Raw genomic sequence first — 15,808 nt, 5'->3', positions numbered from 1 at the left:
CAGCTTGAATAACCTCTGGCATTTGGAAACAACAAGCACTTTTCACCTAACAAACTACCACTTTCTGGATATTGTGTCTTTTTTTAGACCACACTCTGTAAACCCAAGAAGTGGTTGTGCGTGAATACCCCAGCAGGTTGTTTCTGAAATACACACCAGTCTATCTCAAATACAACAGGCCTGTCTGTCCAACAACTACCGTTCTGACCAGCAACTAACACGTTCATAATCAGTCTTCTTACTCATTCTGATGCTTGTTTTGACCTTCAGCAGACTGTCTACATGCCTACTTTTTATAGGGCAATTATTTTAATTAACAAGCAATTGAGCAGGTGTCCCCAGTACAATCAAGAAACAATCAAGCATCAAAGCAGGATAGCAGCGTGTATTATTTGTTCCCTTTTTTCAATTATTTTTTTTAGTGCAGATGTAACAGCAGCAATACAAAGAAACAATATGCTGGAATAGCCTCGAATGATTTTATTCCAGCTGATAAACAATAAAACACTGACATGACTCCATTGAAATATAAAGGGCTTGCATATTCAAAGCAGCAGACATCAGTGGAGAAGTTCACTGCTGGATGTTTTTTGTTTCATTAGTTTTTAGCGCAGCAGTCATGGCTGGAAGCTTGTTTACATGCACTGTATTACTGTTGTTTCACTTGCTGAAATTTTGTTTGTTAATGAGCCACATTCCTTCAGTTTTGAGCATTTGTTAATGTAAATTGTATGGGACATCCTGCTGATTTCCTGCTAATATTTTCCCTTTACTCCACTAAGCAATAATACTGGCAATGCCCTGCTTATTAGCTATTTTTACTACTTCAACTTCATTTTTGGTGAACTATGCTTTTAAAATGTGTTATCTAATGAGTTCTTTTATCCCCATTGTTACAAATACCTGCAAGCCACACTGATCCCTGACAACACACACTCCACCTCACTTTCCAACACAAATTACGATAAAATCCAATATGGCTGCATCTTCACGTCCTCCTCACTAATGAGTTTTCTTAACTTGACACAAGCTATGTTTCCATCCAAAGATGTGAAATAAACGTAAATATCACTTAAATACAACATCACATAAAACATTTGCGAATAAAGCACAGTGTTTCCTGATAAAATGATGCAGGGGAAGCCATGTGGGCCTTTTTTCTTATATACATTTTTTTAAGTACCTCAGAGGACGTAGCACAATGAACAAGCAATGGCTTTTGGAGGTGCTAGACCACTCTTTAGGAGTGCAGCCAGTCATGACAGTTGTGGGAGGTAATAAAAGAAAACTACTCTGATGATGGATGATGGACAATTCAGTTGTCATGTAATGTGGTCAGTCTGTTGTTTTGCCATCAGCCTGCTTTCAGTCAATTTTGTATTCAAACGTCTGCCTTTCTTACATGTTCTTGACAGTAACTAGTTACAAAGGTGGAAATTCTGAAACTGCCCTACTCTCGATTGGCCATGTGGAAGAGCAACTTTCAAATCCTCTGTGATTGTTTTGCTGATTATTTGCTTCTTTTAAAATGGTTAACCACCAAATTCTCCTGTGAATCAGCATAACAATGTGTATCTTGTCCCTTGTCACCAATCAATTACATAATATCTGTGCAATCCTAAGTAGCATTTCATTGTGACTATTGCAGAAACCCAGACAAATGTAAAAAAATAAACTGATTGAGGCAAGCAGACTTTGAAAAAAATAAATAAATAAATAAAATCAGGATCATGTTTTGAAGAGCTTCACAACAAACCTGGATTTGAAACTTGGAGATTCCACAATAGCACTGTGTTTTTACAGAAAGGAAAGTAAAGATATATATAATTTATTGTGCAAGTAATAGTCATGTCCAAATTTTATTGAAGTTATTTCTGTGTCATACACATTAGTTTTTCTATAGGAACTGTTAAATGCAGAGGCACAACACATTCATGCATATGTAGCATCTAATAATGCATATTATAAAATACTACAAAATTTATTACACTTTGTTCATACTTTTTATCTTTTTATCAGATCAAGTGAATAAGTCCATGGCAGTAAAAACATTTGCACAAAAATATTTAGTAATTATTCGGAAATAAGATTGCTTCATTCATATTTACTTTAGTGCAATAGCATTAATCATGTGCAGCATTATTTAAATAATTTGAAATAATTACACTGTATATGTTAGGCCTGTCATGATACCCATGTTTTGTTGTATGATAAATTGCACCAAAATATATTGTGATAAACCAGGGATTCTCAACTGGTGGGCTGCGACCCACTAGTGGGCCTTAGCGATCCTGCAGGTGAGCCACGAGATTAAAATTAAGGCCCAATCCCAATTCTATTTCTGTTCCCCTACCCCTTCCACTTCCCTTTGGCCCTTACAACAGAGGGTTAAGAGGAAGGGCTTCAAAATTTACCCCTAAGAATTGGACACTACGGCACCATCACATGTCAGCATTTGCCATCACAATCTCTTGCTTATGAGATCAGACAATCGCGACTGCTGTAGTTATTCCAGTTGTGTTTTTTACAAAACAAGGGTTAGGGGTAAGGGGAAGGGCTAAGCGGTTGAATTGGGATTGGGCCCAACTCTCAATATTATACTATAACTTTTGTATTTCGTTATAAATATGACATATTAAAATGATCGAAGTAATTCACTTTCTTCTGTTCTCTGATTGATTACTTCAAACTCTGCGCAAAAACAGCACCATGATCGCGTCTGCAATTAGCAGCCTACTACACGTCAGTCTGTTCCTTCACAAACTGCATAAAGTGAAAGTTTCTCTTTGTGTATTTTTTGTGAACTATGTAATATATCTGCATAGTTGTTCAAATAAATGTCCTGTGAGTGTTTTATAATGGATGACCGCCCATAAGATCTTGCACGGTGTACATATACATACATATATACATACATTCAGTCAAATCTGCAGCTGACGTCAAAACAGCAGAAGACATTACTAATTCACCAACGTCCTTTTAGAGCTAGTGTTTGAATGACTCTCTATAGCGTAATGTCTAAAGTGATGACAAAACAGCTGATTTTGCTCACACTTTAAGATTATAAGGCTGACCGTGACATGAAATGGCATTCATCTACAGAGATATCTTCTTACAGTGTTACAGTCTACAGAATTTCTGTTGCAATTGGCACATCCCAATAATTACCCCCCAAAAAGCAAGGCAATCACTACCAGACTGTTGTGTTTGCAATAAGGAAAAACGCTAAACACATGCAGACTTTGCTTCTTTCTGTCTGCCAACACAACACACATTCCTGATATGCGAGCATTTACGTTACATTTTTTCCCGCCATGTTTTCATAATATGAGCATTTATTTTACCAAAGTATATTCAATGTAGCTTCCGTGCTAGCCTGCAGATTCTGACAGGCGCATGCGAGTAAACGGCTTTTTGCATCGCTTTATGCTGGTGCAACTAAATGAATGCCAAAGTCTATTTAACTGATTGTTTTTAATTACATTACAACATCAATGCTTTAAAAAGAATTGTATAAAATGGAAAAAACTCACAATAATAGGTAACCAGAAGTTTAACAGTATGGGAACAACACTAGCTCAGCATATACGCTATAACACTGTTGAGAACCGGGATAGGATGCAGCAGGTTTTGAGTGGCCGCTGCGATCGGGTACTGTACTAAAGTTGGCAACTCGGGGGTCTTCAAGGACTTTACCAAAGAGCGGGGTGGGTGAAATTATAGGAGTTTTTCTGATGAAATAAAAAAACAAGATGGTTGTGGGAGATGAAATACGGAATACTCCCAGTATAAAACGGGAGTGTTGGCAGGTATGCTTACCAGTTTAATAATGATTTGATCTGCTGTAGTTAGAAATCTGACTGTTATATCTTCTAAGCGTAAGGGCTTATTATGCGGTTCTGTTGCCATCTTGTGAATAGGAAACGTCAACTGTCTTTGGTCTAAACTATGGCAGGCCATCGACGAGCTCTCTCAGAAACTGTAAATATTTAAATATAGGCACTATTCTTGCAAATAAACTGCATAGTTGCAATCTGAACAACTACATTCTCAACTAAAAACGCCCAAAAAGTACATTTTGTTGTCTAACAGCAATAATATTTGTCAAACTGTTTTATCTCTCTGCATGTTGCTGACTATGTGGGTGGAGTAATACACAAAGGGTGAAGAGGCTGTACAGGTGCCGATGTGTGTGTGTGTGTGTGTGTGTGTGTGTGTGTGTGTGATTGACGTGTGTGTGTGTGTGACGTGTGTGTGTGTGTTTGTGTGTGTGTGTGTGTGCGTGCGTGCGTGTGTGCGTGCGTGCGTGCGTGCGTGCGTGTGTGTGTGTGTGTGAATAAATAAATGTTTAAATGAGCATTTCATACAAACAATTTAGAAAAAAATGTCAGACAGGTAGGCCATCAAAAATTTATTGGCAAAAGAAGTGGGCCCCATGAAAAAGGTATAGCAGAAGCCCTGCGATAAACAACATTTTCATTTTAAGACCATTTTATGCCACTCATATAATGCCAGAATGACAATATAACAGCATTATAATACAAGTACACTCTTACAAAGAACTGTAATATTTTATTTAAAAATTTATTTAATTATGGTAATTTTAACAATTTATAAATGTGGCACTGGAATCAAAATGTGAAAATGCACATCCTAAATGTTAACAAAAAAAGTAAAAGTGCAAAGTAAAAAGTAACAGGATGCGATGTCTGGTACCAGATCTGTGTTCATTTGTCAGACACACACATGAAAATAGACGGTTTAATAGTAAATACTATAGTGTGTTTTTTAACCACTGACACTAACACTGACACCTCTAATAGAGATAGGGAGGTTCCACAATCAGCTAAAAAGTTGCTAGAATTAGTTTTTATGTACGGGCGATATACGGTATATTGAATCCCCAAAAATGATTGAGGTCATCTCTATGCTTTGTGCCATAAGTTAATATATTGATTATTGTGACACATTATTGTATGTAAAAGCTTAATGGTTTTGTTTATATTGAAAATGTGATCGTTAATGGTAAAAACTTACATATTGTGTCTTTAACTGATACTAGGAATAAATTTATATTCTAATAATATTTAATTTAGTTATTTGTAGTTATTTTATTTTATTTTATTTAGTTGCTAACTGGGTCCTCGTTTGAATATAAGAGTCAGCCAAATGAATAAAGGCAAATAGAGTGTATATTTCCAAGACTTCTGTGCTTATGTGCTAAAATGTACAGTAGCAATTAGCATAAAAATAGTAACAAGTTAATAAATGAGACAACCCTAATTTTAAATTTCTGTTCGGCATAAATACGTTATGCAAGTGTCTAAACGTATGATTTTTCAGATTAGGTATAGGTGACCTTACAGGAACGAATGAGTAATTTTTATCCCGTACAGTGTCTGCATAATTTAGAGTGAAGGTTGTCAATCTTGAATGCACACATATAAAGTGTGTGTTGAGTAGATAATGGAAAGATTAACATATTAAAAGGTCATTTCCGGCTCCTGATGTCTATTATCTTTGAGAGGATGTGGCTTTTGAGTAATTAAAAGCAAAAAAAAAAAAAAAGTATTTTAAAGAATATCTTTTTTCTTTTTTTCAGATGTGCTTTTTCATAATATTGTATAAGACTAATCAATATATCAATATTCAATATACAAGAATAATTTAGAAAATTAATTCATTTAATTATGAAAGGTTGTAAAAAGCAAAATTATGGTCTGTCAAACTTTACAACAAATAAGCATGTCACAACTAATGTAGTTACCTAGAGCCACAAAGTCATCTTTATTGTGCTTTAATTAATCAAAACCTTGTTTTACTTGGTAGTAACACGTTAAAAGATGTATAAGGATGTTTTGCACTAAAAAGGGAAGTCAAACGAAAGAGCTATAGCAGATGTAGTTTTCCACTTCTATCAATAGAACTGCATACCTTCACACTACACCACACCCAATACTGTTGCAAACAACAGGATTAACAAACAAACTAGCTCGCTCTATCTAAATGGATCAACAACAAACAAATTTTTCACTTTGAGAAAATTCACAACTCTAATTCACATAAAAAGTTATAAATTCCTTTTACAATCTAATCAATATTATAGTTGTCGTAAATTAAAAATGTTTTAACATTTTATTAATCAAATTAAATGATCAAAATAACCCTTAATAAAAATCGCAAAGTCCTAATAAGTTTCATATCTACAAAACCACATCTGAATACAAACCGACACGTGTAGGACGGCAATTAGCATGTGACAGCAAGAAGCCCTTACTCAAAAGAGAACTACTGAGAAAAAGAGAAAAAATGGGCAGATCTTGATCAGCAATACAGGAAATTATGTCAGTCACCATGGTTACAAAAGTAGACTGGAAACTGTATTTCATTGCTCAGTCGGGTGTGTTAGAAAACGTGGTTAATGCTAGACCAGGAGGTGCCATTTCTGACACTGCCATGATCAGACTTCTTGACAAAACAACAGCAGAAAACTGGCAAACAAGACACTGTTGGTAAGTACAGCACATCTGCTTTTATGATAGTGTGTGCAAAGGAGAAATGTGAAAAAAATTATGGAAATATAGCCAGGAATGTTCAATGGAATCGGTTATTAAAGAGTTTGCAAGTATTATGAAGTTATTTGATGCTACTTAAATTAATTATTATGCTTGGGTGTGTGATGATCTATATATAAAAAATGTCTATTTATGTATTAATGTAAATAATAAGACATTATTACATTTATTATTATAATAATATTATTAAAAATATTTTGCTTGCACAACAAACATGAGTACTGAGTGTACCGCCACATGAATAAACAGATCCTACTTCTGCCTCATTATACTGCAAATTAAGAATAAATCTATGAACATCATGGCTTCTACTAGACAGAAAATAATCTATAAATTAGTGCAATATGTTAAAATAATACACTGATATTTTATACAATATTTTTCAAACTTTCACTGTCTGTAACTCAGAATATTACAATTACTCACAATAATTGTGAAAAATCTTAGAGAAATATAGCCAGGAATAAATTATTAAAGAGTTTGCAAGTATTATAAAACTATTTGATGTTACCTAAATAAATTATTGTACTTGGGTGTGTGATAATCTATATATAAATAAATTATATATATATATATATATATATATATATATATATATATATATATATATATATATATATATATATATGTATTAATGTAAATAATAAGATATTATTACACTTTTTATTATTAAATAATAAATAAGATATTATTAAAAATATTTTTTGTTGCACAACTTGAATCGCGACATGAATAAACAGATCCTACTTCTGCCTCATTATACTGCAAATCAAGATAAAATCTATGAACATTGTGGCTACTACTAGACAGAGAAACAATTATAAATTACTGTAATATCTTATAAAATGTGTTATTTTAGCATATTTTTCATACTTTCACTGTCTGTCAACTCAGAATACTTTCTAAAAAAAAGATATTGTTTTTGCAGAAGTATACTAGCCATTACACAACCACGATTACTCCATCACAGAAATTGTTTTCTACTCAGACATGTTTTTCTGGCAGTCAAGGTCTTTGTAAGAGTTCAAAATTCGGGCAGTCGTAGGGCTGAAAGGAAACACCTTTTGCTGCTCCAATGGAGTGCAGTGCTCGTCTGGACCGCTCTTTGCAATCATGCTGATGATTGACATAAAACTTCCTTGTCATTAACAGTGCAGTCTGCAGGCATCACAAATTTCCGTACTCGAGCGTACAAACAATCAGACACCTTTATAAAAATGTCAACGCAACGCATTCAGGGGGTATACGAGCGTTTTGAAACCGCAGCTGGCTTGCGGCATTTCCTTTGTCTGTCATGCATGCCTGTTAAAAAAGGACGCAATCTGGTTGCACTTCCTTACTGAAACATGCAAATCTGATGTTCAGGCATTGATTGGGTTCTCTCTATTCTGTAGTAACATATGTGTTTTCCCTTTCTCAGATTTCATAACTGACCCCATGGAGACAACATCAGCAAACTTCACCCAGAATGACTCAAATGTCTGTACCAACCTGTATAACCATCGTGGTTGGGCACAATATTTCCTGCCTGCAATGTATTCCATGATTTGCATCGTTGGATTGCTGGGAAATGTGCTGGCTCTGCATGTCATTTGGCCAAATTTAAAGAAAATCAACTCCACGACTCTGTACTCAGCCAACCTGGTAGTGTCGGACATCCTGTTTTCGCTTGCTCTTCCCTTACGTGTGGTTTACTACGCCAGGGGTTTCGACTGGCCTATGGGGGAGGGTTTATGCAAGGCTGTGGCACTGCTGTTCTACATCAACATGTACGCTGGAGTCAACTTCATGACTTGTTTGAGTGTTGACCGCTTCATTGCAGTGGTACTGCCACTGCGATTCTCCCGCTTTCGGAAGGTACAAAAGGTACGGTACATCTGTGGGGTCGTTTGGGTCGTGGTGTTGATGCAGACACTGCCTTTGTTGTCAATGCCCATGACAAACATCGAGCAAAGTGGTCACATAACATGCATGGAGTATCCCAACTTTGAGAAAATCGACAACTTGCCCGTCATGCTCATTGGTGCCGTGGTGCTTGGCTTCGGCATCCCTGTGATCACTATCCTAGTGTGCTATACTGCACTTTGCCTGAAACTTCGCCACCTGGCCAAGTCCAATAAACTGACAGAAAAGTCAGGACGCAGCAGCAAAGCCATTGGGGTGATCTGTACAGTCATTCTGGTGTTTGTCGTGTGCTACAGTCCATATCATGTTGATCTCCTGCAGTATATGATCAAAAAGTTGCGGTATGACCCAGACTGCTCAGAGCTGCACAAATTTCAGATCTCTCTTCACATCACTGTCTGCTTTATGAATCTCAACTCATGTCTGGACCCCTTCATCTACTTCTTTGCCTGCAAGGGATACAAGAAGAAGGTGCTGAAACTGCTAAAGAAGCAAGTCAGTATGTCCTTCTCGAGCGTGGTCAGGACCTCCCCCGAAGGCTCCTCCAAAGACGTGTTTGGGAATGACAAAATCCAAATGAACTCCAGAAGCTTCCAGAAAGAGAGGAGCAGTGTACTTTTGAATAGTTTGGAACAATAAACAAGTACAAGAGCTGGACTTGAGTGACTCTTTGAAATTTAAAGAAAATGCTCATTTCTGACCTCTGCAAAATATGTTGTATCAAGCTATTGATTCTAAATATGGTTTAATATTGTTGTGTAGTTAATTTGTTGAATGACAGAATTGCTTCAAGTATTTTTATATTGATCTTTTAAATAAAAAGAAAACCAAGTGACACAAAGTACAGTACTTGGCAAATTCAATGCAAGCCAATTACTGAAGCCTTGCCAACAATGTGACCATTAACAGTTTGGATTTTTCTTAATTTATTCATTCATTTTCCTTCGGCTTAATCCCTTTAATAACCAGAGGTCACCACAGCAGAATGAACCACCAACTTATCTATCATATGCTTTGCGGAGCAGATGCCCTTCCAGCTGCAACCCATCACTGGGAAACCACACACACACACACACACACACACACACACACACACACGCACGCACACACACACACACACTACGAACAATTTAGCTTACCCAATTCACCACAGGTAGCAAGAATTCTGGCCCATATTTGACAAAGCTGGCATTCATCTTTCGGCACTGGCTTATAGCATATGAGCCAAATAAGGCCTGGGGTTGGCAGAGGTGGCACCCAAGGTGGCACACAAGATTTGGGCCATGTAAGTTTGGCCTGTCTTGGCCCACATTTAAAATACCTAAAAATAACTTTTGAGTAAATAAAAAAATTCTACCAACCAGGTCGCTGAGAGAAAAAGCACGCCCATAGTGTGCCTAAGGTGCAATGCTTTGTAGATTTATAAATTTTATTGCAATTGGGACAAACCAACATATCTGGCCGAGTTAAGGCCCAGTTATGAGTTATTAACTTGGCGGTGACTTGGCCCAGATATGGTCCATTTTTGGTCCAGTCATGAACTGCAATTCTCTGCGGCATGTAGGCCAAGCAAAACCTGATTGTGTGGGCCAGAGCTAGGCCAGATAAATTTAGCTACGTGGGACGTTTAGCACATGTCTTTGGACTTGTGGGGGAAACCGCAGCACCCAGAGGAAACCCACACGAACACGGGGAGAACATGTAAACTCAGGACTCGATCCAGCGACCTTCTTGCTGTCAGGTGACAGTTTTGACCACTGAGCCACACTGTTACCTTTTCTTTACTTCATTTTATTCATTTTCTTTTCGGCTTAGTCCCTTTATTAATCTGTGGTTGCCACAGCGGAATGAACCGCCAACTTATCCAGCATATGTTTTACGCAGGGGATGCTCTTCCAGCTGCAACCCATCTCTGGGAAACATCCATACACACTCATATTCTATGGACAATTTAGCCAACCCAATTTACTTGTATCACATGTCCTTGGTTTGTGGGGGAAACCAGAGTACCTGGAGGAAACCCACACGAACGCGGGGAGAACATGCCAGCTCCACACAGAATTGCCAACTAACCCAGCGGAGGCTCAAACCATCAACCTTCTTGCTGTGAGCCGACAGCACTACCTACTACGCCACCGTGTTGCCTGTTTCATTTAATAATTATTATTTTTTTATTTCTTTTATTTAATAAATAAAAAATAATAATTAAATGAAGCAGGCGACACAGTGGCGCAGTAAGTAGTGCTGTCACCTCACAGCAAGAAGGTTGATGTGTTTGGTGTTTACCTTCTTTTAAAGAATATGGCAACTATCATTATAGTGTGGGTTGAAAAACTGATTAGAAAAACAAAACAAGCTAAACCTGTTGAAATATAGTGTAGGCTAAGGCTACATGTCTTTTTGGATCTACTCAAGTGCCTCAGTGTTGTTTTAGCAGCATCTGTAGTGCTTCAGGATGATATAGATTTGCATCTCAAAAAATCTTTTCCAAACATCAAGAGCCTTCAAGAGGTAAACCAAGATTCACATGTGAAGTTTATCACTTTGTGTCTGTTTTCTTACTGACTTTAGTGCACTTACAAGGAAAAGCCAGAAGAGGGCGCTATAACACAGCGGTATAACATTTCTACTTAACCCTTACTGTTCTGTCCATAAAACGCTTAATTGTACATAAAATGTCCACTGCGAACTTAGAAATTGGTTCATTTATTGCAAATGGTTTGAATTTGGTTTTCATCAAAATTACAGATCTTAAAAAAAAACTGCCCATTATATTTTTTCTCTGAATGCAGTGCAGTTACAACCAAGAACCAGAAGGAGGGACAGCATAAAGTTAAAAGAAAAGAAAGTTCAACAACAGTACAACGGATGTCACTTGTTCCCCTTTACTCACAGTGCTGCTTCGACAGTTTAAGTTCAGCCAGTTTCATTTAGATGAAAAACAAGTGCTTAATTTTACACATTTGTTTTTACTGGAAACTTATACTGTGTTTCATCAAATTAATTAGCCTGAAAAAAAAAAGTAGTTTATCTTCAGAAGGGAAGTGAAAGACTGTAGCAGTGACACCACAGACAAAAACAGGAAAACGTTCTGAGACCAATATGAGAGGACTTGACCAAGACTCCCGAGAAGCAGAAGAGCAGCTGCAGGGGGACGTGTGGTTTGCATAAAAAATGGACGGAAGTTGCAGTGTTGCTTTAAACCTCCTTGAACTGATCCCTTTTACAGGAAAAGGGACGTAGTTTGTAAGCGCGACAGATACTGAGGTCAAATGATTTATTTTCAGCAACAGAAAAAAACTGTTGGGCAATAGCTGTCCATATTGCCTGATAAAAACACACTTAGCTAGCTCTAGAATCCAACAGGTTAAAATGAGAGGTTTTATTTCAGATAAAATGTGTACTTTAGTTAGAGTGCACCAGGATTTTGTTTTTATCTCTGTTATTGTTTATTTTATATACAAATTCTTGTATAAATGGGGTATATGCCGAAGCATGCTAATAGGACTTTTAATTTGCCAGTAACCTGGGTTAAGCGCTTCCGGCGAATTGAATGGCAATGCAAAATCCGGTGCGTTTAAGGTCTATTTTCTTTAAAAATCAGCGATCTCCACTAGCTGAGTGATATCCGATTTAAAGTGGGTCTCAGATTTTACAAGAAGCACTGCATTAAATTACATTTCCCCCGCCATATCTTTATTATATGAGCATTTATTTTACCCCAGTATATTCAATGGAGCTGTGTTATCCTGCCGATTCTGACGGGCACGTGCGAGTAAACGGCTTTTTGTCTCGTTTTACGCTTGAGCAACTAAATAAATGCTAAAGTTTATTTAACTGAATGTATTTTAATGACATTACAACATCGATACTGTATAAAGAACCGTATAAAATGGGAAAAGTTCACAATAACAGGTCACCGGAAGTGTATCAGCATGGGAACAGCACTAGCTCGGCATATACCCTATTCATGTACAAAATAGATAAATTGTAAAGTATGCAGATGATACCGCTTTTGTGAGCCTTTTAAAAGAAGAGGAGGAAGGACATTGTCCTGTTCTTGACTTCTTTTTAAACTGGTGTTTAAAAATGTTATTGATTTAAGAGAGAGAGAGCACAAAGCAAAAACTCATCCCACATTAATTAATGGGGAGCAAATGTAGTAAGTAACAAATTTTAAATATTTGGGTGTGATGTTGGACAATAAACTTAAGTGGGATGTATGGACTGACTGTGTAAGGAAAAAGCTTCAATATAAAATAAACTATTGTCTTTTAATGTTGACAACACATTGTTGATCATGCTTTATAGTGCTTTTATTGAAGGTATTGCAACATTTTGTGTAATCTGTTGGTATGGAAATGCTTCTGAGGCTCAGAAGAGGTCACTACAAAAGGAGGTAACAGCCAGTAAATTGTTGGAAGTAAAACTAAAGAGCATTGATGGTATATACAAAGAAAGAGTACTAAATATTGTAAGGCTATCATGATTGTTAATGATGAGAGACATCCTTTATCAATCACCTTTCAATTGTTACCATCAGGGCATCAATACTGTGTTCCCAGGTGTGTCAGAAATAGGAAAAAATTATCATTTTTACCCCAAGCAATTAAGTTATAAATTCCTCCTCCCTCAGTAGCAACTAACAATTAACTCCGCATGTTAAATCCAAATATTATTGTGGTACTACAATATGAACTACACAAAGTATTTTTTTTAATTTATTTTACAAAATGTCATGCTAAACAACATGCCGTTTTGTTGGAATCAGTCTCAAACACTCTGAAATAGTCACTTGACAAAACAATCATCTTTAATTAAGACTTTTCAAATTCTTATTTACTCCTTTAACTTTTTTTTTAATCTTTCCTTTTATAGTTTAGAAATCAGTGGATGTAGCAGACAAAATAGAAAAGCTAGAAAAAGTTGCACCCACCAATTGCCACTGATTAGAGTGACCAAACTCTCAAGCCACCTTAACTTGAATCTAAAATGATTTTTGGACAAGCATTTTAGATGCTTTCTTAAATCAGAGTCCACCTCATGAGATCTCTGCCTGGATGAATAAGCTGGTATCGCAACAAAAAAAATCCATCTCTATTTAAAGACTACGAAAATATAATTAGTCACTTCTATATAGAATTTAACACTGTGTATTATTGGAATTTGAAATCATTTATACTATATGAAAAACATTGACTCACTCATTAACTTCTAAAGGAAAAAGTGACCGTATTATAATGCCTAATTGGAATCTAATTTGCATTGGCTAGTTTCAATACATTTACACTGCCCATGTCTAAGTGAAATGAGCATACTTAAATGTTTCATAACCATTTTTGACTTCAAACTTAAGATGGGCATTTTTTTTTAGAATTACTCCATCTGGATATTCAAGAAACAAACAAAACATATTGAAAGAGTTCTTTATTTGATTAATTTAATTATTTTTTAAATCCATTAATTTAGACAATACTTCTAGACATTAAGAATAGTTTCTATCAGCTGAGGATCATCTCTGGACTTAAATACTCTGGAAAAAGACATACATGCTTTTATCACATTTCTCATCTTCAATGGCACGGTTGCAGTTGGTTTAAAATGCGGCAGCTAGACTTTTAACAGGCACCAAAAAAAAAAAAAAAAACGTGCTTATATTCATCCCTTCATTGGCTTCCTGTTAATTTTAAAATTTAGTTCAAGATTTTACTAATTGTTTTTAAAGGACTGACTGGGCGAGCACCTTCTTATATTTCTGACTTTATTAATTTATATTGAACTCCTCGGTCTCCAAGGTCAACCAATAAAGTTTTACACATTCCTCGGCCACGACTTAAACTGAAAGGAGATAGAGCCTTTGCAGTTGCTGCTCCACGTTTGTGAAACCAGCTGCCACCAGACATTACGAGTGCTTCTTCTCTCTATTTTTAAGTCCAGACTTAAGACACAGTTGTATTCTATTGCCTTTCTAGGTTTTTATTTTAAATGTGCAATGCTGTTGTTCATACTATTATTTTATCATTACTTCTATTGTTATTTTACTCTGTTTTAGAATGTGTTTTGGTTTTGTTCAGCACTTTAGTCAGTGCCAAACTGAAGTCAAATGTGTGCTATAAATAAACTTTACTTCCTTACAATTGTGCTTATTCACAAAAGCTTGTGCATTATATCCTGTGTATTTTTACATTTAAATGAACTTACATGCAAAGCAAATGTAAAAAAGCAACTGTCACAAATGATTATACAGAATGTAGATATACACTCAAGTCTGCGTTTGTTGCATTTAAACTGTGTCACACACTGTGTTTGAGAACCACAAGCATACAGTATCAACATGATCAGGTGAAACTTGGCTCCTAACAGGGCTGACTTCAGACTGGACTGTTTATTCTCTGTCCATTTTTGTTAAGCAAGTAATGCATTTCAAGTTCTTTTTTTCCTTATCTTACATCCATATTTCTGTATAATGCTCAAAACCAAACGTGCAGATAAAGTAAGACAAAAATGTGTACCCAATATCTTATACACTCTCAGATACAAAAGCTGTCACTGTTTCAAAAGGTACATTTTTGTTCCTAACAGGTCCTTAAACGTACATTTTAATACCACAAAAGTACAAAGTGTACCTCAAAGTACTTTAAAAGGTACAAAATTGAACTTAAAGGTACAAAAGTGTACCCTAAAGGTACTATTGTCCACTTGTATGGTAGAAAAGTGTATCTTTTGAAAAAGTACCATCCCAGTAGCAGATTTTGCATCCTTATTTGTGTATAGTGCGTTTAGTTTTAGACTTCCCTTCCTTCCTCTTTTTATTTTATGATGGAACTGAAAACAAATTGCTGCTTATAGATCAGGCAGACGTTCCTCATTTCACCTTAAGTTCATGTCTCTAAACATTCAGAACTCTACCAAAAACAAAAATCCCCAGATTGCTATAAGCCTGTTAAAAGCCTAATGTTTGTGTGTCAGGGTTCCACATGTGGGTAAGTTAACACTAGCAGCTTCCTGATGTGGGCGAATGCTGTACTGTGGAAATGTCAGACGGTGCTGAATGAATCAGTCAATGTACAGTGTAGGTGTCATACTAGCTTGAATATTGTAGTGAAGAGTTCACAGTAGAGCACATGGTCTAATACAAGATGGAGAATATGAATGTGCTAAACAGTGCAGTGCTGTAGTGTTGACGTCTTCAAAGAACATACTTTCCCATACTAGAATATCAAACCTCCGGATGAAGCGTGTGCTGCTGGAACACTCCATTCGTGTGGGTTGTTACAGAGCTTCATCACAGAACAACAACAACAAGAGTAATTAAAGGGCTGGTCCCA

At 36.3% G+C, this 15,808-nt stretch overlaps 1 protein-coding gene and 1 long non-coding RNA gene across 3 annotated transcripts in view; one reads left to right on the top strand and one right to left on the bottom strand.

Annotated features, from left to right (window-relative positions):
* Positions 1-15,808, bottom strand: part of LOC137496481 (uncharacterized) — a 69,600-nt gene that overhangs the window by 30,935 nt on the left and 22,857 nt on the right. The window lies entirely within an intron of this gene.
* gpr183a (G protein-coupled receptor 183a) lies at positions 6,391-9,321 on the top strand. Its single transcript, NM_001099241.1, is given in 2 exon segments — positions 6,391-6,512; positions 7,996-9,321. A coding segment is annotated over 1 exon segment (1,107 nt). The 5' UTR covers positions 6,391-6,512; positions 7,996-8,012; the 3' UTR covers positions 9,120-9,321.

Source organism: Danio rerio, chromosome 9 (genome assembly GCF_049306965.1).
Source record: "Danio rerio strain Tuebingen ecotype United States chromosome 9, GRCz12tu, whole genome shotgun sequence".
In the NCBI taxonomy this organism is placed as follows: Eukaryota; Metazoa; Chordata; class Actinopteri; order Cypriniformes; family Danionidae; genus Danio; species Danio rerio.
The sequence above is the reverse complement of the archived record's forward strand: the minus strand, read 5'-3'. Positions and strand labels throughout refer to the sequence as shown.